At 45.5% G+C, this 18,659-nt stretch overlaps 1 protein-coding gene across 3 annotated transcripts in view; it reads left to right on the forward strand.

Moving 5' to 3' along the window:
• Positions 1–18,659, forward strand: part of LOC146862804 (uncharacterized) — a 377,330-nt gene that overhangs the window by 280,108 nt on the left and 78,563 nt on the right. For all 3 annotated transcript variants that reach the window (XM_085643300.1, XM_085643302.1, XM_085643301.1), the window contains exon 10: positions 14,955–15,053. In XM_085643300.1, coding sequence (XP_085499426.1) covers positions 14,955–15,053 — 99 coding nt within the window. The remainder of the gene's footprint in view (positions 1–14,954; positions 15,054–18,659) is intronic.

Consider the following 18,659-nt stretch of genomic DNA (forward strand, 5'->3'; position numbering starts at 1 on the left):
GAAAAATAATGTTGGCAGCATTCATACCCCAACTTTTAAATGCCATTCTTACATTTAAACATATGTCTCTGAACAGTTATTGGTAACCCTAATGTGAGAAGCACCAGTAATATTTGTGAAGGCTTTTACTGCAATTTACTCAGCATCATGTTTCTTAAGGGAGTTGCTTGCAATGGCTCTGCCCAAAGCCTCTTTAATTCACTTTACAGTGGGAGACCAGTCGGCAGCTCCCATGGACCCTACACATTATGAACAGTTGCCACCACCTCAGAGAGTGAGCTGGAAGGGGCTACCCCCTTAAGACTACTAAGTGGGCAGTTCAGTGGAGGGTCTAATCTCAGAGTTCAGCAAAATGATGACCCCGAAACTCACTGATCTGCCATTTGAGGGGTCCTTAGAGATAAGGGGCCTCACAAAATATTGTCAAATAGCATAATACCGGGGGAACACCAAGGACAAAGGAAAAAAGGTGCAGTTGATAGAGCTTTGCAGTGTACCTGGAACTTTCATTCCTAGGACTAGAGTGAGCAAGAGGAGGATGAAAAGGTAATGTTCAGATCACTTAGTAGTAATCATTATGGTATCAAGTAATCTCTGGCATTACAAAATGTCTTAGAGCACTTCTGAAATGTCGAGATCGGGTTCGTCTGAGGAGGCATAGTTAGAGTTTGGGTAACCGCTCAGGTCCAGTGATGTTTCTCTTGCCACTTAAAATCCCATACAATGAGAAACAAATACAGACATGAATCTATCTGACCTAATTCTAGCAGGATCTCATAAATAAACCCTGTAATGAGGGATCAACAACTAAGTAAAATGAAGATTACTGCTAAGTAATCCTGGCCTTAAACTGAAGCACCCCTAAAGGGGCATGCGTATATTTTCCCCAGGATGGTACACTTGCAAGCTAAAGGCCTGTGGCTGTTGGAAACCTTCAAAGTAGTTTGACCATGTCCAAGCTCTCCTTAGACGTCTGTGGTCCCGCCCGCCCCATTATGATACGACTGCTGTGCAGGTGGTCGTAAAATGCCTTTTTTCTACTGCAGATTCTGCTGCAGCCCAGAAAAGGGCTGCAGCACAAGTCACACTAAATAAAGGCACTTTTTAAACATCCCTACATCCTTTTTTTTAACTCCAATGCTCTGGCTCAAATATGACCTGAGGGAGTAAGGTTTCTAGCATGATGGACGCTATGGACCTGATTAAGAGTCAGGCGGAGCGGTATCCAGGTGTGAGATTGCGCTGCCTGTTCATGAATGGCCTGGCATTCCAACACCCAAGTTTCCTGCTTGTGGGAATATCAGACCCCATTTAATCGGCCAGAAATTGTTGCTAGAAAAATTGCATCAATTTTTGGCTGCAGCCAGTGGCGGCTGGTGACATTTGAAAGTGGTAGGGCGTAAAAGTTTGCAATGAGAGCCCAGTGAGCCCGACTGTCATAAGGGGGGTTCAGAAGGGTTCTGCCCCAAGAAAATTTTAAACAAAGAGTGGGCAAGTGGTGCATTTTCAAGTATACTTGAGAAAGAAGGTTAAAAAGCACTTGTGAAAATGTAGTTATGACATCAGTTAAGAGATTTCAGGAAACTTCAAGTGATTCCATCAATTAAAGCTAATACCGGCTTCTATGACCTATTCACAGATTGACCAGTTGCGCACATTTAAATTTCTTTCTGGGAAGCAGGCACACTTGCAAGAAGGCTTGTTTAGGTGTCTACCCCACCTTCAGTTTCACATGTGACTTACACTTCAGCTGAAGCATTTCAGCTGTCAGGACGGTTGTCTTTTCATGTCGTGCCCTTCAGATCCCCCATTTGACCCCTGGATCACACAACGTGACAACAAGGCTCGGCCTCGGAGTCAGAAAAAATGAGAATCAAGTCTGGCCATAGCACAGGTCATGAGGTGTGGGTCTCTATCTGGTCTTGTCTCTCCTTCGTTTGCACCCTTGTGCAAACAACGTTTGGCAGCCGTTCGGCGTATGAAGATGGGAGAGTGCAGACGAGACTGCTGCACTTTATGTCCTAACTCACTTTCAGTCTGTACAAAATATCACGGTATCAAGCAAAAGTAGTAACACCAACTGTGCGACCAAAATGTCCATCTAGATTGCACAGAAGACACAGAGTATCGCGCATACAGAGGTACTTTGCTTGACTTTTCATGATTCATATCGTGGTATCACCATTATTTTCAAGAAGCCATCCATACCTTTAGCAGCCCGCTCAGAGCAATAGATAAACTTTCAAAGGGTAACTCATGTCAGATAAACAAATACCGACAGCCGTTCTTGCATTTGGTCAACAGTGTGCCATATTTCAATTCGATAAAATTCTAAATGATGGCATTAAATCAAGCTGAAGAGCACAAAAGGCATTTTGTTGGGCTCCTTTTTTTTTTAGAAGCATAGCAAAAAAAAGTGAACTTTGGAATTTGATTGTGTTCCCTCATGCATAGCATTTCTACACAAATTCTGTTACCCACCATCAATGTGCTTACATGCACACAAATCTGTGACCCAGGCGCTACTCACCTCATACAGCTGGTACATTACTCAGCATCTCTACCTGACCAGCATTGACGGTGTTGCGTGCAGCGCAGGTTTACCCTTTGAAAATGAATGCTCTTTATCAGAAAGACGTGGCTCCCATTCTGACGTCAATGAAAGACCACACAGAAGGGGATCTGTATTTGAAGTTATTACGGCTCTATCAATCTACCTTTCTAGCAATTTTGCGCATTTACAACACCATTTCCCAATGAGTGCTTCCCCCTCTGTCCTCTGACAAGAAACTTAAAATATAATGACAGGCCCCCCACCCGCACAAAAGATGAGCCAAGCTCAACCAGCGCCCTTAATGATGAAGGAGCCGCCCTTCGTTTTGTTTATGATGAAAGGAATCATTACATTTGCCGCTCAGTAACACACAGATAAATACTGGCTTCTGCTCATCTCCAAGCTTTCTCCACGACAGACATAACATGCCCAATTTATAATACCATTAAATTAATAAATAATGGACTTTGTCTGACGGTGGGAGAATTATTGCTGGTGCATAAATGAGGGAATAAGTTCCTCTGTTAACGATTGCAGCACTGTTCCACCCGTGCATACCCCCTCCACTTTCACGGCCAACATAAATGTGTTTTTTCACTCAGCCTATGGGCATTCCTTACCTTTACATCAAAATTCGGGCAAAACTTCACCTCCCAGTGATACAGCTCGACTCAATATTTTTAGATGAATACAGAGATATTTTAATAACCACAGTGATATCCCTGGGAACCTAAACTGAGCAGGCACACAACCCACTTTAATGACCAGCCTCCTGCCCTCTTTATTACTGGATTAAACTTGCCAAAAGTCAAAATGCAACACACTTTGAAATCCTCCAAACATTAGGCATACCAGTGACAACACTCTCACGCAACTAAGCAAAGAGAATATCTCAAAAAACATACCACCAGGACTTGTTTGAACTCGTCAGCACACACACTTCCGCTGCATACCATCTTAGAGGGCAATATGGCACTGAGTACTTTACTTTTATTGGTCCTCCTTTTTTAGCCTAACAGGATGTCCTTTAAACTCATTTTTCTGCTCTCTTTAATGTAGTTGTACAACTCATGCTGCACGTAATTTATACCTTTTCAGATCCTGCGTTTCAGTTTTGTCTTTGAAATGGCGTCAGAGCGTCCCTGGTAGGCGTTGTGACACCAATCCAAACACTGCTCTTGCTGTTACACAGTATTGATTCGGAAAATTCACTACTCATTAGGAGACCGGGGGTTGCGGCTCTGATCAACTCCTGCCCCTGGTGGAGAGAAGCCTCTACTGAGCATGTCAAGCTGGCTGGAGACAGGTAGCAGGCCAACCCGGCAAGCGCACTTTGGGCATAGGTGCCGTGTGCTCGCTCGCTCCACTAACTATTAGTGTGTGCTGTCTATTAAAATAGAAACCCCACCCAATTCAAACCAGGCACATGAAGGTGAATGCATGCAAAGTGTTTTTGAAATAAAAGTTAATTTACATATTCACATAAAAGGGGGTCCAAAATACGAGAGGGGCAATGCCCCAATGCTAAAAGGCAGGAACCACCCCTGTAAAGCTTTCCAAACATTAAAAACTTTATACTAAGTTCAAAACTCAAGAAGCAGCATACAGCAAGTCGGGTCATTGCTGAATGTAGACTGCGTTAGTGAGTGAGAGAGCACACACCAAAGTCGAGTTTAGGCAAAATTTACTTTTTTAAAGCAGTCCTGCCACACAAGGCTGCTTTTAAACTGACCTCAGGCTTCAGCCGGGCACGCATGCAAGTGCAGAAAAGGCTGCTGGCCTCTAAACTGCCATGCCCTATTATGTATTAGGGTCTGATAGGTAGTTTCAATCCCCCTGCCCTATTATGTACTAAGGTCTGATAGGGTAGATAATGCCAATCACAGGGGTACCCCAACCTAGTGTATGTAGGTGTTTTCACTGTATTCTAAGTGTCTCTTTCAGCACAGCACAGCACAGTACCTGGTTAGGCAGAGCCCAGGGTCAGTCAGAGTCAGTTACCACCAGTACCTGTCAGCAAATCGTTGGGGGGTACCCAGGGCACAGGATGACTTTGCAACATAGCCCCCCCCAAACGAAAGGTGATGGGTTACTAACCTACACCCTGGTAGTCCTCATCAGCTGAGTGGAAAACCTGGAAAGTCCATCCACATTTGCACGGGCAACCCCAGGTCTGTGTTTCTCTGTAAAGTCTATTCCCTGTAGGGAAATGGACCACCTTAACAGCTTGGGATTCTCCCCTCCCATCTGCATGAGCCATCTGAGAGGCCTGTGGTCAGTTTGAACACGAAAGTCAGTTCCAAACAAATATGGTCTCTTTTTCAGGGACCAAACCACAGAAAAAGCCTCTCTCTCAATGGCACTCCACCTCTGCTCTCTGGGAAGAAGTCACCTGCTAATAAAGGCAACTGGCTGATCAAGGCCCTCTTCATTTAGCTGTGACAACACTGCCCCAATCCCTTGTTTTGAAGCATCTGTCTGAACCACAAATTCTTTTGTGTAGTCAGGGGCCAGCAACGCTTGTGCTGAACACATAGCAACTTTCAGAGTGTCAAAAGCCTTCTCACACCCTGGGGTCCAATACACCTTTTTGGGCCTCTTCTTAGAAGTGAGTTCAGTTAGGGGCCCCACAATGGTCCCCTAATTTTGAACAAACCTTCTACTCTGTCAGTCCAGAGAATGCCCTGATCTTAGTCTGGGTAACAGGAGCTGCCCAATCCAAAATAGTTTGGATTTTAGCTTGGAAAGGCTGTACATGGCCCCCACCTAACAGGTGGCCCAGGTACACCACAGAACTCTGCCCTATTTGACACTTACTTGCCTTAATAGCCAGGCCTGCCTGCTGCATGGACTGAAGCACTTTCCTTAGGTAGCTTAAGAGATCCCCACAGGTAGAACTATATAAGGCTATATCATCCAGGTAAGATGCACTGAACTGTTCCAACCCAGACTAGACCCTGTTCACCAACCTTTGGAAGGTGGCAGGTGCATTTTTGAAGCCAAAGGGCATTACCTTGAACTGATAATGTCCCTCTGGTGTGGAGAATGCTGACCTCTCCTTTGCTCCATCAGTGAGTGCAATCTGCCAGTAACCTGAAGTCAAATCAAAAGTACACAGGTACTTAGCAGCCCCTAACCTGTCAATGAGCTCATCAGCTCTAGGTATAGGGTGAACATCAGTCTTGGTGACTGCATTCAATCCTCTGTAGTCCACACAGAACCTTAACTCCTTGGGTCCCCCCCTGAGGATTAGGTTTAGGTACCAGTACAACTGGACTCTCAGACGGTTCAATTACCCCCTATTCTAGCATCTTAGCAATCTCAGCTTTAATGCTGGCTCCGACAGGGTCAGACAACCCGTACAGTTTATTTTTGATGGGTAGGCTGTCACCAGTGTCAATGTGGTGCACACACCACTCAGTGATGCCTGGGGTCAAAGAGAACAGGCCAGCAAACTGCTCCAGCACTTGCTTACAGTCTCTGTGCGGCTGGTCTGTCAACTTGGGAGAGAGTACCACTCCCTCCACTGACCCATCTTGCACATTAGTGGAGAGGAGGTCATGCACTGGCTCAGTTTCCTCCTCCACTCCCTCAACAGTGACCAGTAACATGAGCATATCTGCCCTGTCATGGTGGGGTTTCAATATATTCACATGCAGGACCCTAAGAGGGTTCCTCGGGGTGCCAAGGTCAACCAAATAGGTAACCTCACCCATCTTTTCTAAAATTGGATAGGGCCCACTCCCCTTGTCATGGAGAACCCAGGGAGCCACAGGCTCCAACTCCCACACCAATTGTCCTGGAGTATACTTCTGAACATACCAGTGCTTCATGATCTCTTGGCTGGCCTCCAGTTTCCTGTTTGCCTTGTACATGTACTCTGCTATTCCAGATCTCAGGCCTAACACATAGTCAAGCACATTGTCCTTTGCTTCTTTAAGAGGCTTCTCTAAAGACTCGCTCAGCAGGCTCAATGGCCCCCTCACACGGTGTCCAAACACCAACTCAAAGGGACTGAAACCAGACCCTTTCTGTGGCACCTCCCTGTAGGCAAACAGTAAGTATGAGAACATCCCATCTCCTCCTGAGTTTCTCTGACAACCTATTTATCATGCCCTTCAGGGTTTTGTTGAATCTCTCAACAAGATCATTTGCTTGTGGGTGACAGGAGGTGATGAACTTGTAGTGGACACCACACTCATGCCACTAGCAGTCAGATAGCTAGACAGGAAGTTTGTGCCCCTATCTGATACCACCACTTTTGGAAAACCGACTCAGGTGAACACACCAAGCAGTGCCCTAGCCACTGCAGGAGCATCAATGGTTCTAAGAGGGATTGCTTCAGGGTGCCTAGTGACATGGTCCACTACCACTAAGATATACCTATTCCCTGATGCAGTAGGTGGGTCCAGGGGACCAACAATGTCCATCCCCACCCTTTCAAAATGAACCGAACCACTAACAGTGGTATTAGGGGAGCCTTTGTCTTGCCCCTTGCCTTGCCACTGGCCTGACAGGTGACACAGGTGCTGCAAAACTCCTTTACCTTTTCAGACATATGAGGCCAGTAGAAATGGTTCACCAACCGGTTCCATGTCTTTGTCTGTCCCAATTGTCCTGCCAATGGTATACCATGACCCAAAGTCAAGATGAACTCTCTGTACCTCTGGGGCACCAACAACCTCCTGGTGCCCCCCTCTTCGAGGTTTCTGGCCTCAGTATAAAGCAGTCCATCTTCCCAGTAGAGTTTGTGAAACCCACTGTCATCCCCCTCCTCTTGCTTAGAGGCAATCCACCTCAAACTCTCAAGGGTGGGACAGTCTCTCTGTCCCTTACTTAACTCCTCTCTGGAAGGTCCACCTGCTCTTGTCAGTTCTGCCAAATCTGACAGCTCTGGTAGGGATGGAGTCCCTCACTCAGAGGCCAGATATTCCCCATTAGGGTTAGATTCTTCCTGCACCTCTGAAGTTCCCTGGGCTGGCTCACCAGGCCCAGTACCCTTGTCTTTGGATGCTTGGCCCTTTGTTCCAGGGTCCAAGTGTCCGGCCCCTCCCTTCTGGCTAGTCTGTGACCTAGTTACAGCACATACCCACTCAGGGAGCTCCAATAATTTCCTATGGAGTCCTCTCTCCACCTCTGACCACTGAGAGGCTTCAAGATCATTTCCCAGTAAACACTGGACTGGGAGCTCTTTGACACAGCTCCCGTCATAGAGCCTGTCACACCTCCCGATTCCAAATCCACCACGGCCATAGGATGGAGGTTGGCAGTGCTGTCTGCATACGTCACCTGGTGAAACTCACCAGGTAGCAACCTCCCTGGAGGCATCAGCTCACCCAGGACCATAGTTAGACTAGCTCATGTGTCTCTGATAACCTCACCCTCAGTCCCATTCACTTTAGGCCTCCGCCTGTACTTGTCCATGTTTGGAGGTAAGGCAGCAAGGGTTGCAATATTCATCCCACCCAGGGACACTAAGGTTGCTTCCACCACCTGACTACCCCTCTCTGGGGCACCACTCTCCACCAATACACTTACAGTGACAATCCTTGTGGATGGCCCCTTAGGGGGGAGCATCTTGGCACAGACAGCATCTCCCTGCTTGTGCCCTTACTGGTTACAGTCAAAGCACTTACCCACCTTTGAGGGATCAAAGAACATACCATTCTTTCCCTGATACCCCTTCCCTTTGAATTTGGGTTGGCTCGGCCCCCCCCCCCCCACTCCTTGTGCCGGTGCTTGTGGGTTTTCTGGAGGACTGCTTCTGGTTTTGACCTTCTTTCCCTTTGGCTTTGATCTGGGGTGGGACCTGTCTTCCTTTCTTCTAGTCACCCCCCCGATGCTGAATGGAAAACCGGGTTCTCACGCACTTATCAGCTGCTTCTCCTAGCCCTCTGGGGTCTGTCAGCTTAGAGTTCACTAGATACTGGCGTAAATTCTCTTCTGCACAATGAGTCAAAATATGTTCTTTCAAAAACAAAATATACAATCCCTCATATGTGTCAACAGTGTTACCAACAATCCAGCCTTCCAGTGCAGTCACCGAAACGTCCACAAAGTCTACCTAAGACATTGAGCTCAATTTCTGGGTGCCTCAAAACATCACCCTGTACTGCTCTGGAGTCAGACCGAATCTCTTAACTAATCCTGACTTCATCTGCAGGTATGATTCTGCATCCTCTCCCTTCAGGGTCAGAAGCCTATCCCTCCCAGCTACTGGAATCAACTCCCACAGGAGTGCACCCCAATACTTAAGAGTGGACCCTACTCATTCTAAGGGCCCTCCCAAAAGCTGCTAGCCACTTGTCAATATCATCCCCCTCAGTGTACTTGGGTACTATACCCTTGGGAAGTTTGTGATCAAGACCACCGCCCCTGGACATTTCAAAATCTTCATAATTTTCACTGCCACCATTTCTGTTCAACGCCTCCTCCCTCTCCCATCTCTTCCAGGTTCCTCTGCTCCAAAGCTATCAAAGCTAATTGAGCCTTAAGCTGTCTCTCTGCAAGGGACAGTGGTGATTCCTGAGTAAGGGACCCTTCCCTTCTCCCCCTCCCAACATCTGGAATCATTTGGCTAACACTAGAAAAAAGGGAAGAGGCATCATCTTCACCCCCCTCTGGGGTGAGGTTTGGGGGAGCACCCTCCATTCCCCCTGGAATCTCCTCAGCGGCCCCAGCCCAGGCTTCTAGGGACTTAAGCAATGATGCCTTCTAAATCTTGTTGGAAGCAAGCAGCTCCCTAAGCCTACACTGTACCCTAAGATCACCCACCGCGAACTGGGACAGTTTAGCCAGGTCCAGCTCCATGGTTCCCTAGTTTTGGGTCACAACAACTAGGCACACAGACTTAGAACAATTTGGAAAAATCAAAATAATGGGTTAAAAACAGTTGTAGTCCAAATTCCAAAAATCAAACTCAAAAGTTTTGTTCTAAGGCAATTCAGCAGATTTTTTAAATCTTAATTCACTTTACTGAAAAGTGTACTCTTTAAACGCAAGTCCTCATCCACACAGCTGAGCACCAAATGTTGGAAAGTGAATTATTGGTAGGGGCAAATGTAGGTCTGCCGCTAGCAGTAAGGCCACTAACACAGTATAGGGCTTTAGAATAGGTCTTAGAAAATTATTCATATGCTTAACCCTTGGTAATGCGGCTGCGAGCAGGCAGGTTTAACTTCAAAGACAGGTATGTAAAGCATTTAAAAACACCAATTCAGTAAATAATTAAGACACAACACAAAATAAAAATCCAACACCAATTTATAAAAATAGGAAATATTTTTATCTTTTAAGTGACACCAAAACAAAAAATAACACTGTAGGGAACCATATATTCGAATTCTTAAAGATTAGTCAGTTTTTAGTGCTTGGAAACCAACAGTGCCCCTTTTGGTCATATTGTTGCCTATAACAGGGACACATTCACCTTTAGCAATTGTTCTGGAATATCTCACCAGTCTTGTGCAGCCCCCTCCAGCAGGCTGGTTCCTGTTAGAACTCCTTCCTGAAGTTCTTCTTGTGGGTTTCAAAGTATCCAACACACAATCCAAGGTTCTGGAATCTCCAAGAGGGTCCTTGAAAGTGAGACTTCAATTCCCACAATCCACTTGAACAAAACCCTTACAAATCCACTTGTCGTACTCCAGGCTGGGGATTCTTGTGGTGATGTTGCAGGTGAGCTCTGTTAACCTGTTGCTTGCAGGGAGTCCACTCTTTAGTCCATTTACAACAAAGTATTCCACAGGCTGTAGTTGCAGATGGTGCAGAAGGTGCAGTCCTCAGAGTGCAGGCCTTTGGAAATGCACATCAAACGTCCAGCATGGCCATTCTTGCTTCCTTAAGTTTCAAGCAGCAGATCTTAGAGGCTCTGCCCTTCTCAGATAGTTATTTCAAGTTCTCTTCGTCAAGCAGGAGTTCACTACTGACCAATGAGGACAGGGTAACTCCCCAAAGGTATGACCACATACTGTAGAGTGTGGCACTATTTTGTCCCAGAGTGCACCAAATCTTCAAAATTCATAATGGTTGATTTTCCAGCAGGGAGAGAAGAGCTGGCTAAACACACCCCTAGGATGGCTAATCTCCATAGTCTCTCCCTTGCATATGCTCAGTCCTTCCTTAAGCCTAGCTCTGGCTTGGGGTCAAAAGAGTAGAGTTGTAAATGACACTGAGGCCTTCCCTTTCCCTTGAAGACCATGGTTTACGACTCCTCTCCCTGCTCTGGCATTCCTGCCCTCCCAGCAGAGCTGGTTAACCCCAGGGGCTCTTTATTACCTCTTCAAGGCAGCCTGGCTAATCCACTTAACTCTGACCAATCAGGACAGACCACTGGAAGGCTGAATCTGGACCTACAAACAAAAATGTCTTATAACTTCTTGTCTGTACATTTTAGGAGAAAGCCAACAATATCATATTGTTGGATTTATTACTGCCATTCTAGGAAGTCTTTGAATGGAAGTTCTATCATTCTCCTATCAGGAGTTATTAGTTAATAACTTTTTACAACTTCTTGCCATGTTAACCTATGTGGCATGGGATTTGCAATGGGAAAAATGACTTGGGCCATTTTTCCAGCACCCGGGCTTATAAAGACATACTTTATAAGTACTCCTCCTATATCTATAGGACCCCCACCCCATGGAACACCTATGGGAGACTATAGTGGTTCTGCATCTGTAGAAATATTGCAAATCCTCCCCCGAAGGTGCTCCTAGCATGAAAGTCGATTTCGCACAGCACTTTACCACAATGTGGGGAGTGAAATGTGAATTTTTACTTAACCCAGGGCATATAAAACCCATTTTATAAGGATCCACCTTATAAATACCTGCCCCCACCCCTGGGACACCTTGGGGAGACCTTGGGGGTTCCTATTATGCCAAAGCATTGTAGGTTATCCATGTTTAAGTGCCCAAAACACCAAAGTCGAGTTTGGGCACAATTTACTTTTTAAAAGCAGTCCTGCCACACAAGGCTGCTTTTAAAGTGACTCAGGCTTCAGCAGTGCACACATGCAAGTGCAGAAAAGGCTGCTGGCCTCTAAACTGCTATGCCCTATTATGCACTAGGGTCTGATAGGTAGTTTCAATCCCCCTGCCCTAATATGTACTAGTGTCTGATAGGGTAGGTCATGCCAATCACAGGGTTACCGCAACCTATAGTGTACCCTGGTGTATGTAGATGTTTTCACTGTATTCTAAGTGTCTCTTTCACCATAGCACTGGCTCTGGGCCTGGTTAGGCAGAGCCCAGGGTCAGTCAGAGTCAGTTACCACCAGTACCAGTCAGCAAAAAGTTGGGGGGTGCCCAGGTCACATAATGACTTTGCCGAGTCCAAACAAGTCTTGGTGGTATTTATTTTGAGATAGTCTCTTTCCTTAGTTGCGAGAGTGTGTTGTCACAGCCGTGCTTAATGTTTAGAGGATTGCAAAGTGTGTTGCATTTTGGCTTTTGGACAGTTTAATCCAGTAATAAATAGAGGTGGGAGGCCGGTCGATAGAGTGTGTTGTGTGCCTGCTCCCTTCTGGTTCCCGGAGATATGGCTGTGGTTATTAAAATATCTGTGTTCATCTAAAAATGATGAGTCGAGCTGTATCACTGGGAGATCAAGTTTTTCCCGAATTTTGATCTAAAGGTAAGGAATCACCATAAGTTGAGTGAGAAAAACACATTTATGTTGGCCGTGAAAGTGGAGGGGGTATGCATGGGTGGAACAGTGCTGCAATCGTTAACAAAGGAACTTATTGTCTCATTTCTGCACCAGCAATAATTCTCCCGCCGTCAGACAAAGCCCGTTATTTATTAATTTAATGGTATTATAAATGGGGCATGTTATGTCTGTCGTGAAGAAAGCTTGAAGATCAGCAGGAACTATTATTCATCTGTATGTTACTGTGCGGCAAATGCAATGATTATTTTAATCAAAAACAGAACGAAGGGCTGCTCCTTCATCATTAAGGGCGCTGGCTGATCATGGCTCATCTATTGTGAGGGTGTGGGGGCCTGTCATTATATTTTAAGATTCTTGTCAGAGGACCAAGGTTTTATGTCATCAAGAGGGGGACACCCTCATTGGGAAAACATGTTGTAAATGCACAAAATCGCTAGAAAGGTAGATTGATAGAGCCGTACTAACTTCAAATATAATCAAGGTAGTTGACTAGAGCATTAACTAGCTGAAGAATGGCCATACAGAAAAGGGCATTCTAAAGGTACCGTGATGGATATGGAAATGCATGGCCTTGCCTAATTAGTTCTTGTGCAAGAAAACCCTATCACAGAATGAAATGAATCACATCCGCAGAGCCATATAAATTTCAAGCCTCTACCATAATACATGTGACAAAAATGTTGTTGTTGAGAAATGCTGTGCATGAAGGAACACATGCAAAGGCCAGAGTTCGCTTTTTTTATTTACGCTTCCTTAAAAAAAATAGCAGCTCATCAAAATGCATTCTGGCTCTTCAGCTTGATTTAATGCCATTATTTTGCATTTTATCGAATTTAAATATGGCACGATGTTGACCAGATGCAAACATATCCATCGGTATTTGTTTATCTGACTTGAGATACCCGTTGAAAGTTTAACTATTGATCTGAGCGGGCTGCTAAAGTTAGGGATGGCTTCTTGTAAATAATGGTGATACCACGATATGAATCATGAAAAGTCAAGCAAAGTACCTCTGTATGCGCGATACTCTGTGCCTTCTTTACAATCTAAATGGACATTTTGGTCGCAATGTTGGTGTTACTACTTTTGCTTCATACCATGATATTTTGTGCAGGACAAATGCGAGTAAGGACTCTGTGAGCAATAAACGCAGCAGTTTCGTCTCCCCCTCTCCCCGAACGTCTGCCAAACGTTTGCACAAGGGTCGAACGAAGGAGAGACGAGACCAGATGGAGACACACCTCGTGACCTGTGCTCAGCCCCAGCCCATGCAGCAAAGAGCAGTGGGGCGGTGGGGCCCAGTGGGGGGGGATTTCGCCGGACGACCACGTGGGGAAAATTAAATAAATAATTAATTTTCCCTCGTCATCGTCTGTAGAAATCCCCCCCCCCTCAGAGCCCCACCGCCTCACTGCTCTCACCTGTACAGGCCGCGGCTGCCAGTGCTGTGACCATGATTTAGTTGCATTTGTCCTCACTCCAAAGCTGAGCCTCGCTGTCATGTTGTGTGATCCAGTGGTCCAATGGGAGGGGAGGATCTGAAGGGCACAACATGAAAAGACAACCGTCCTGAAAGTTTAAATGCTTCAGTTGAAGTGTAAGACACAAGTCTCCTGGTCTGTGAAAAGCAGGGTGGGGTAGACAGCTAAACAAGCCTTCTTGCCAGTGTGCCTGCTTCCCAGAAACAAATGTAAATGTGCGCAACTGCTCAATCAGGAAATGTAAAGGGTTCTTAGAAGCCGGTATTGGCTTTTATTGTGGAATCACTTGAAGCTTCCTGAAATCTCTTTATTGATGCCATAACTAAATTTTCACAAGTGGTTTATTAACCTTGCTTTCTCAAATATGCTTGAAAATGCATCCCTTGCCCACTCTTTTTTCCCAAATTTTCTCAGGGGGAGAACGTGCCCTTTTTGGCAGTCAGGCTCGCTCGCTGTGCTCACTCCCCACTGGGAACTCATTGCAAACTTTTACGCCTCACCACTTTCAAATGTCACCAGTCGCCACTGAAACTTTATGAATGTGACAGTGAGTAATAAATTGCTGTGCTTCCTGCATAGCTCATACTGCATACAGAATATCCTACAAGCAGGGCCACTGGACTTATATGGTTGAAAAAGATCAAATTATGTGGCAGGGTTGACTAAATTATGCAGCAAGAAGAGGCATATTATGCAGAGAAATGCGGCACACTTTGCAATAGTATTATTTCCTTATTTTTATGTTTTACCTAGGTTAACACTGTTTGGCCAAATGTTTCACTTCATTAGTACCAGTTTAACACCCAAATACACAATAATCCACAAAAGGGGACCACTCAATTTATGCAAAAGGGCCTTTAACTGCGTGGCTGTACGTGTCGCTATGCTTTGAATAACTTTTGATAATTTCAGCCCAAAACAATATTTTTGGTCAAAATCGGCAGATTAAGCAGCAGATGATGGATTATGTGATAAATGCATCAAATCCATTGTTATGTGGAAAACAGTGCAGAAAAAATACATAATTCCTGTGGTCCTGCCTATAGGTATTTTTGATAGCTGAGGGACCTGAGGCAGACGCAAATAGTTATATACCCCTGGAAAAGCAGTTTGAATCAAGTGACGATGCAGGGATTCGGCCCTTCTGTGCCGCTTTATTTGGGGCGCCTCTGGGGGCTTCCTAAGAGCAAATACATATGATGTCGCCAGCGCCTCACTGACAATCTTCTCATTTTTATGCGTTGTAGACTACACTGGAGATGGCAACGCAGGCAGCAGAGGAAGTTCTCATTGTGAAAAGGATGAGCATCGCTTTAGGATTTGACTTAATCTTCAATACAGTGCAGGTAAGAAATACATTATGTCATTTTTAAAGGATTCATGTTTTGCTTTGCCAAAGGTGGAACTAATTACTTGAAATCTTTTGATAAATCCTTGGGAAGTGACCTTAACAATGGCCTGGGAAACAAAAGCAGCCTTCGAATAAGTATGTACATCAGCCCCACCCTGACTCGAGTGAGCACCGCGAACAGACCTGGCCCTGTCTCAAAGGGTCATTCGGTTTTACGCCCAGAGGTATCCCTTAAAACATGGTGCCAAATAATGCTCTATAGAGCACCATTCTCCACATGTTTTGGGTAAAAAGCTGCCAGTTGTGATGTTGAGTTTATTGCATTTTCCAGTAATTCCGGGTCTCTCACAATATCTCATTGAAATATTTTTTTTCCCCAGCAATTCCTGTATGTGCAGTTGGGGGCTTGATGTAAGAGCCTAACGCCCTTTTTGTTGTCCGATGGCAAAAAAAATATCACCAGATTGAAATCCTGAGCCTGATTCAATCTCTTCTCTGTCACTGCTCATGTGCCAGGAAATAGGCCATAAACCTTTCATTGCAGCAAAAAAAATTCCCTTAGACTTTGTACTATGATAAATGATACCTTAGACCTTGTACTATGATAAATGATACCTTGTACTATGATAAATAAATGATAAATGTGTTGACTTATTTAGCGCAGCTTATCACAGGGTATCTAGACTGGGAGATTAAGTGATTTGCCCAGAATCACAAAATGTTGAGCCGATGCCGAATCTCGAACACTGATCCCCAACTCCTGAGTCGGCGGCTCTGGCCGCTGTGCCACATTTTCTCCCTAGTCCAGGATGCTGTCTTCCTGCGCTAGTGTACCTGGAATATGTGTGGTCGTGAAGTGCTCCATTGCACTACTTACTAGTCATGTTCGAGCTCTGCCTGGGGTCTAGATGTGCCTGCCATGGGTGGTGACTGATGCTCGACTGAGCCATTGCTGCTCATTATTTGAGGATGCTTAGTGCTGTGCCAAGGGACTAACATGATCATAGAGCGGTAGCCCAGGGTGCTGTGATTGCTGCTGGTTACTTATTACAGGCAGGGTCCCGGTCTTTCAGAGCGGTAGCCCAGGGTGCTGATTGCTGCTGGTTACTTATTTCAGGCAGGTTCCCACTCATACAGAGTGGTAGCTCAGGGTGCTGTGATTGCTGCTGGTTACTTGTTTGACTTGACATCTTTGGCATGGTTTCCCCAGACTTTTTGCCTCTACCGCCTGTATTTTTTATGCTGTGCTGGATTTCGTTTTTGCTGGCTTAGATGCTTTGGGCACTTTGCCACTGCTGTTCAGTGTGAAAGTGCAAGTGCTCCCTGTGTAAATTACGATTACAATCGGTTCTCCCTGTTTGGCACATTTGATTTACTGGTAAGTACCTAGTAAAGTGCACTAAAGTGTGCCAGGGCCTGTAAAGAAAATACTTCTATTGCACCTGCAGCACTGATTGTGCCACCCACATGAGTAGCCCTGAAAAGATATCTCAGACCTGCCACTGCTATGTTGGTGCGCAGTTTGTTAACTGCCATGTCGACTTGGCATGTGCACCCACTTACCAGTCCCTAACCTTCCCTTTTCCTACATGTAAGACACCCCTATGGTAGGTTCAAGGTATCCCCTTGGGCAGGGTGCAGTGTATGTGAAAGGTAGGACATGTACTGGTGTGTGTGACATGTCCTAATAGTGAAATACTGCCAATTTCGTTTTTCACTATTGAAAGGCTATCTTGCACCATAGGATAGACTGGGAAATGCTTTGTAACATCTTACAAGGATAACTTCCCATTGGGACAAGACAGAGAAATAAGGTTTAGGCTCTCTGAACTCAGAATTTAATAGCACATATTGTAGTAAATATGGTTTTAAAATTGTATGTTTGAAAATGCTACTTTTAGAAAGTAGGCTTTTTCTTGTTTAACCATTCTGTGTGCCTCTGCCTGTTTGTGTATTGACTGTCTGGTTTGGGAGTGACAGGGACTCGGGGTGTGCATTCACTTTAGCCAGCCACTGGGGGGTTGAGGTCTGCCTGGCCCTTCCTGGATGGCTCAGAGCTGAGCTGAATGTGGCTTGGCTGCATATACAGTAGTGGGAGAAGATTTCCTTGCGCCTGAATAGGGCCTGTCTCCCTTGCACAATGCTGCCTCCACCTCCTGTGGTCAAACTGCACCAGTGAGGACAGAACTGGTTTGGAATGGGCTCAGAGACCATTGCACAAAGAGAACAAAGACATTTTGGGGTATCCGTTTTAGACCTAAAACCCCTGAACTTTAGACTACTTCTGGAATTAAGAGGAACTTTTGCCAAGGAGAAGATCTGGAGGAGGAGTACTGCCCCTTTGCTCTGTGCTGTCTGGGGTTGGCCTACAGTAGCTGTTTCTGCCAAGGAAAGGACAAGGACTTTGCTGTGTGCTGTGTCCCCCTGCTTGAGGAAGATCTCCAAGGGCTTGAGTAGAGTTTGCCTCTTGTTCTGAAGTCTCAGGGACACAAAGGCTTCACCCCCAGCTCCCCTGAACTTCCTTGCTGGGAGTTCTGACCTGCCAAGAGGTGCCTGTGACTGTGTTGGGTCTCCGGAGGTTGTTCCTGCTGTTTGGAGCTGGAAAAGCAAAGCAACTACAAGAAAATCAGCGCATTGCTCATTTTTGCGGCTGTTTTTCTAACGCAGCACTGCCTTGCGATAAGAATCTCCATGCATCGCGTCACCGCTGTGGAAACCAACACAGCACCTGTCGCCACTGCTAGAACCGACACATCGAGGGATCGCAGCAGAAGAAACCGACGCAGAACCACTCGATACCACCGCATCTATCACTGACGCATCAAGGATTTCCACACATTGTACCTGTGCGGCAAGTCTTCCCGACGGATCACCCACGGACCAGAACCATCTCGAAATCGACGCATCACTTCCCCCTACAATCTGGATTCGAAGCATCACTTCTTCTGCTTGCAGAAGAACTGTCACATTGCCTCCCCATGGTCTCAGGAACTGACGCATCTCTTTGTTTTCGGTGCTTCTCATCTCTGCGGCTGGTTGGCCTTGTGAATTTTGACGCAACTACAAGTACTTTGAGAGAAATCACGCATCCAGTTTTCTATAGGCCAAGTTATTTGAAACCTTTTTAAAGTCATATTCTTATTACATGTATGTTGGATTTTTGTCGTTTTGGTCTTGTTGAATTTAGATAAAGATACTTTATTTTTCTAAACTGGTGTGTTGTCCAATTGTGGTGTTATCACTGTATTACTGTGTGTTTTGAGTACAAATACTTTACATACTGCCTTTGGGATAAGTCTGTCTGCTCGTGCCAAGCTACCCAGGGGGTGAGCAGGGGTTACCTAAACTGTGTATCCCAGTGGCGGCTGGTGACATGTGAAAGTGGTAGATGTAAAGTTATCGTGGTACTGCACTGAGGTGAGCGAGCCCGAACAGCCTACCGGGGTTTTAAAAAAAAAAAGAGTGGATAAATGGAGCATTTTCAAGCAAATTTTAGGAAGCAGGAAGGTTGATAGAGCACTTGCGAAAGTGTTATGACATCAATAGTAGAGATTGCATATGATAATGACATAGGTAGCCGCTTGTTCAGTATAATCAGAAA

The sequence above is a fragment of the Triturus cristatus genome, chromosome 2_2 (assembly GCF_964204655.1).
Source record: "Triturus cristatus chromosome 2_2, aTriCri1.1, whole genome shotgun sequence".
NCBI classification, from domain to species: domain Eukaryota; kingdom Metazoa; phylum Chordata; class Amphibia; order Caudata; family Salamandridae; genus Triturus; species Triturus cristatus.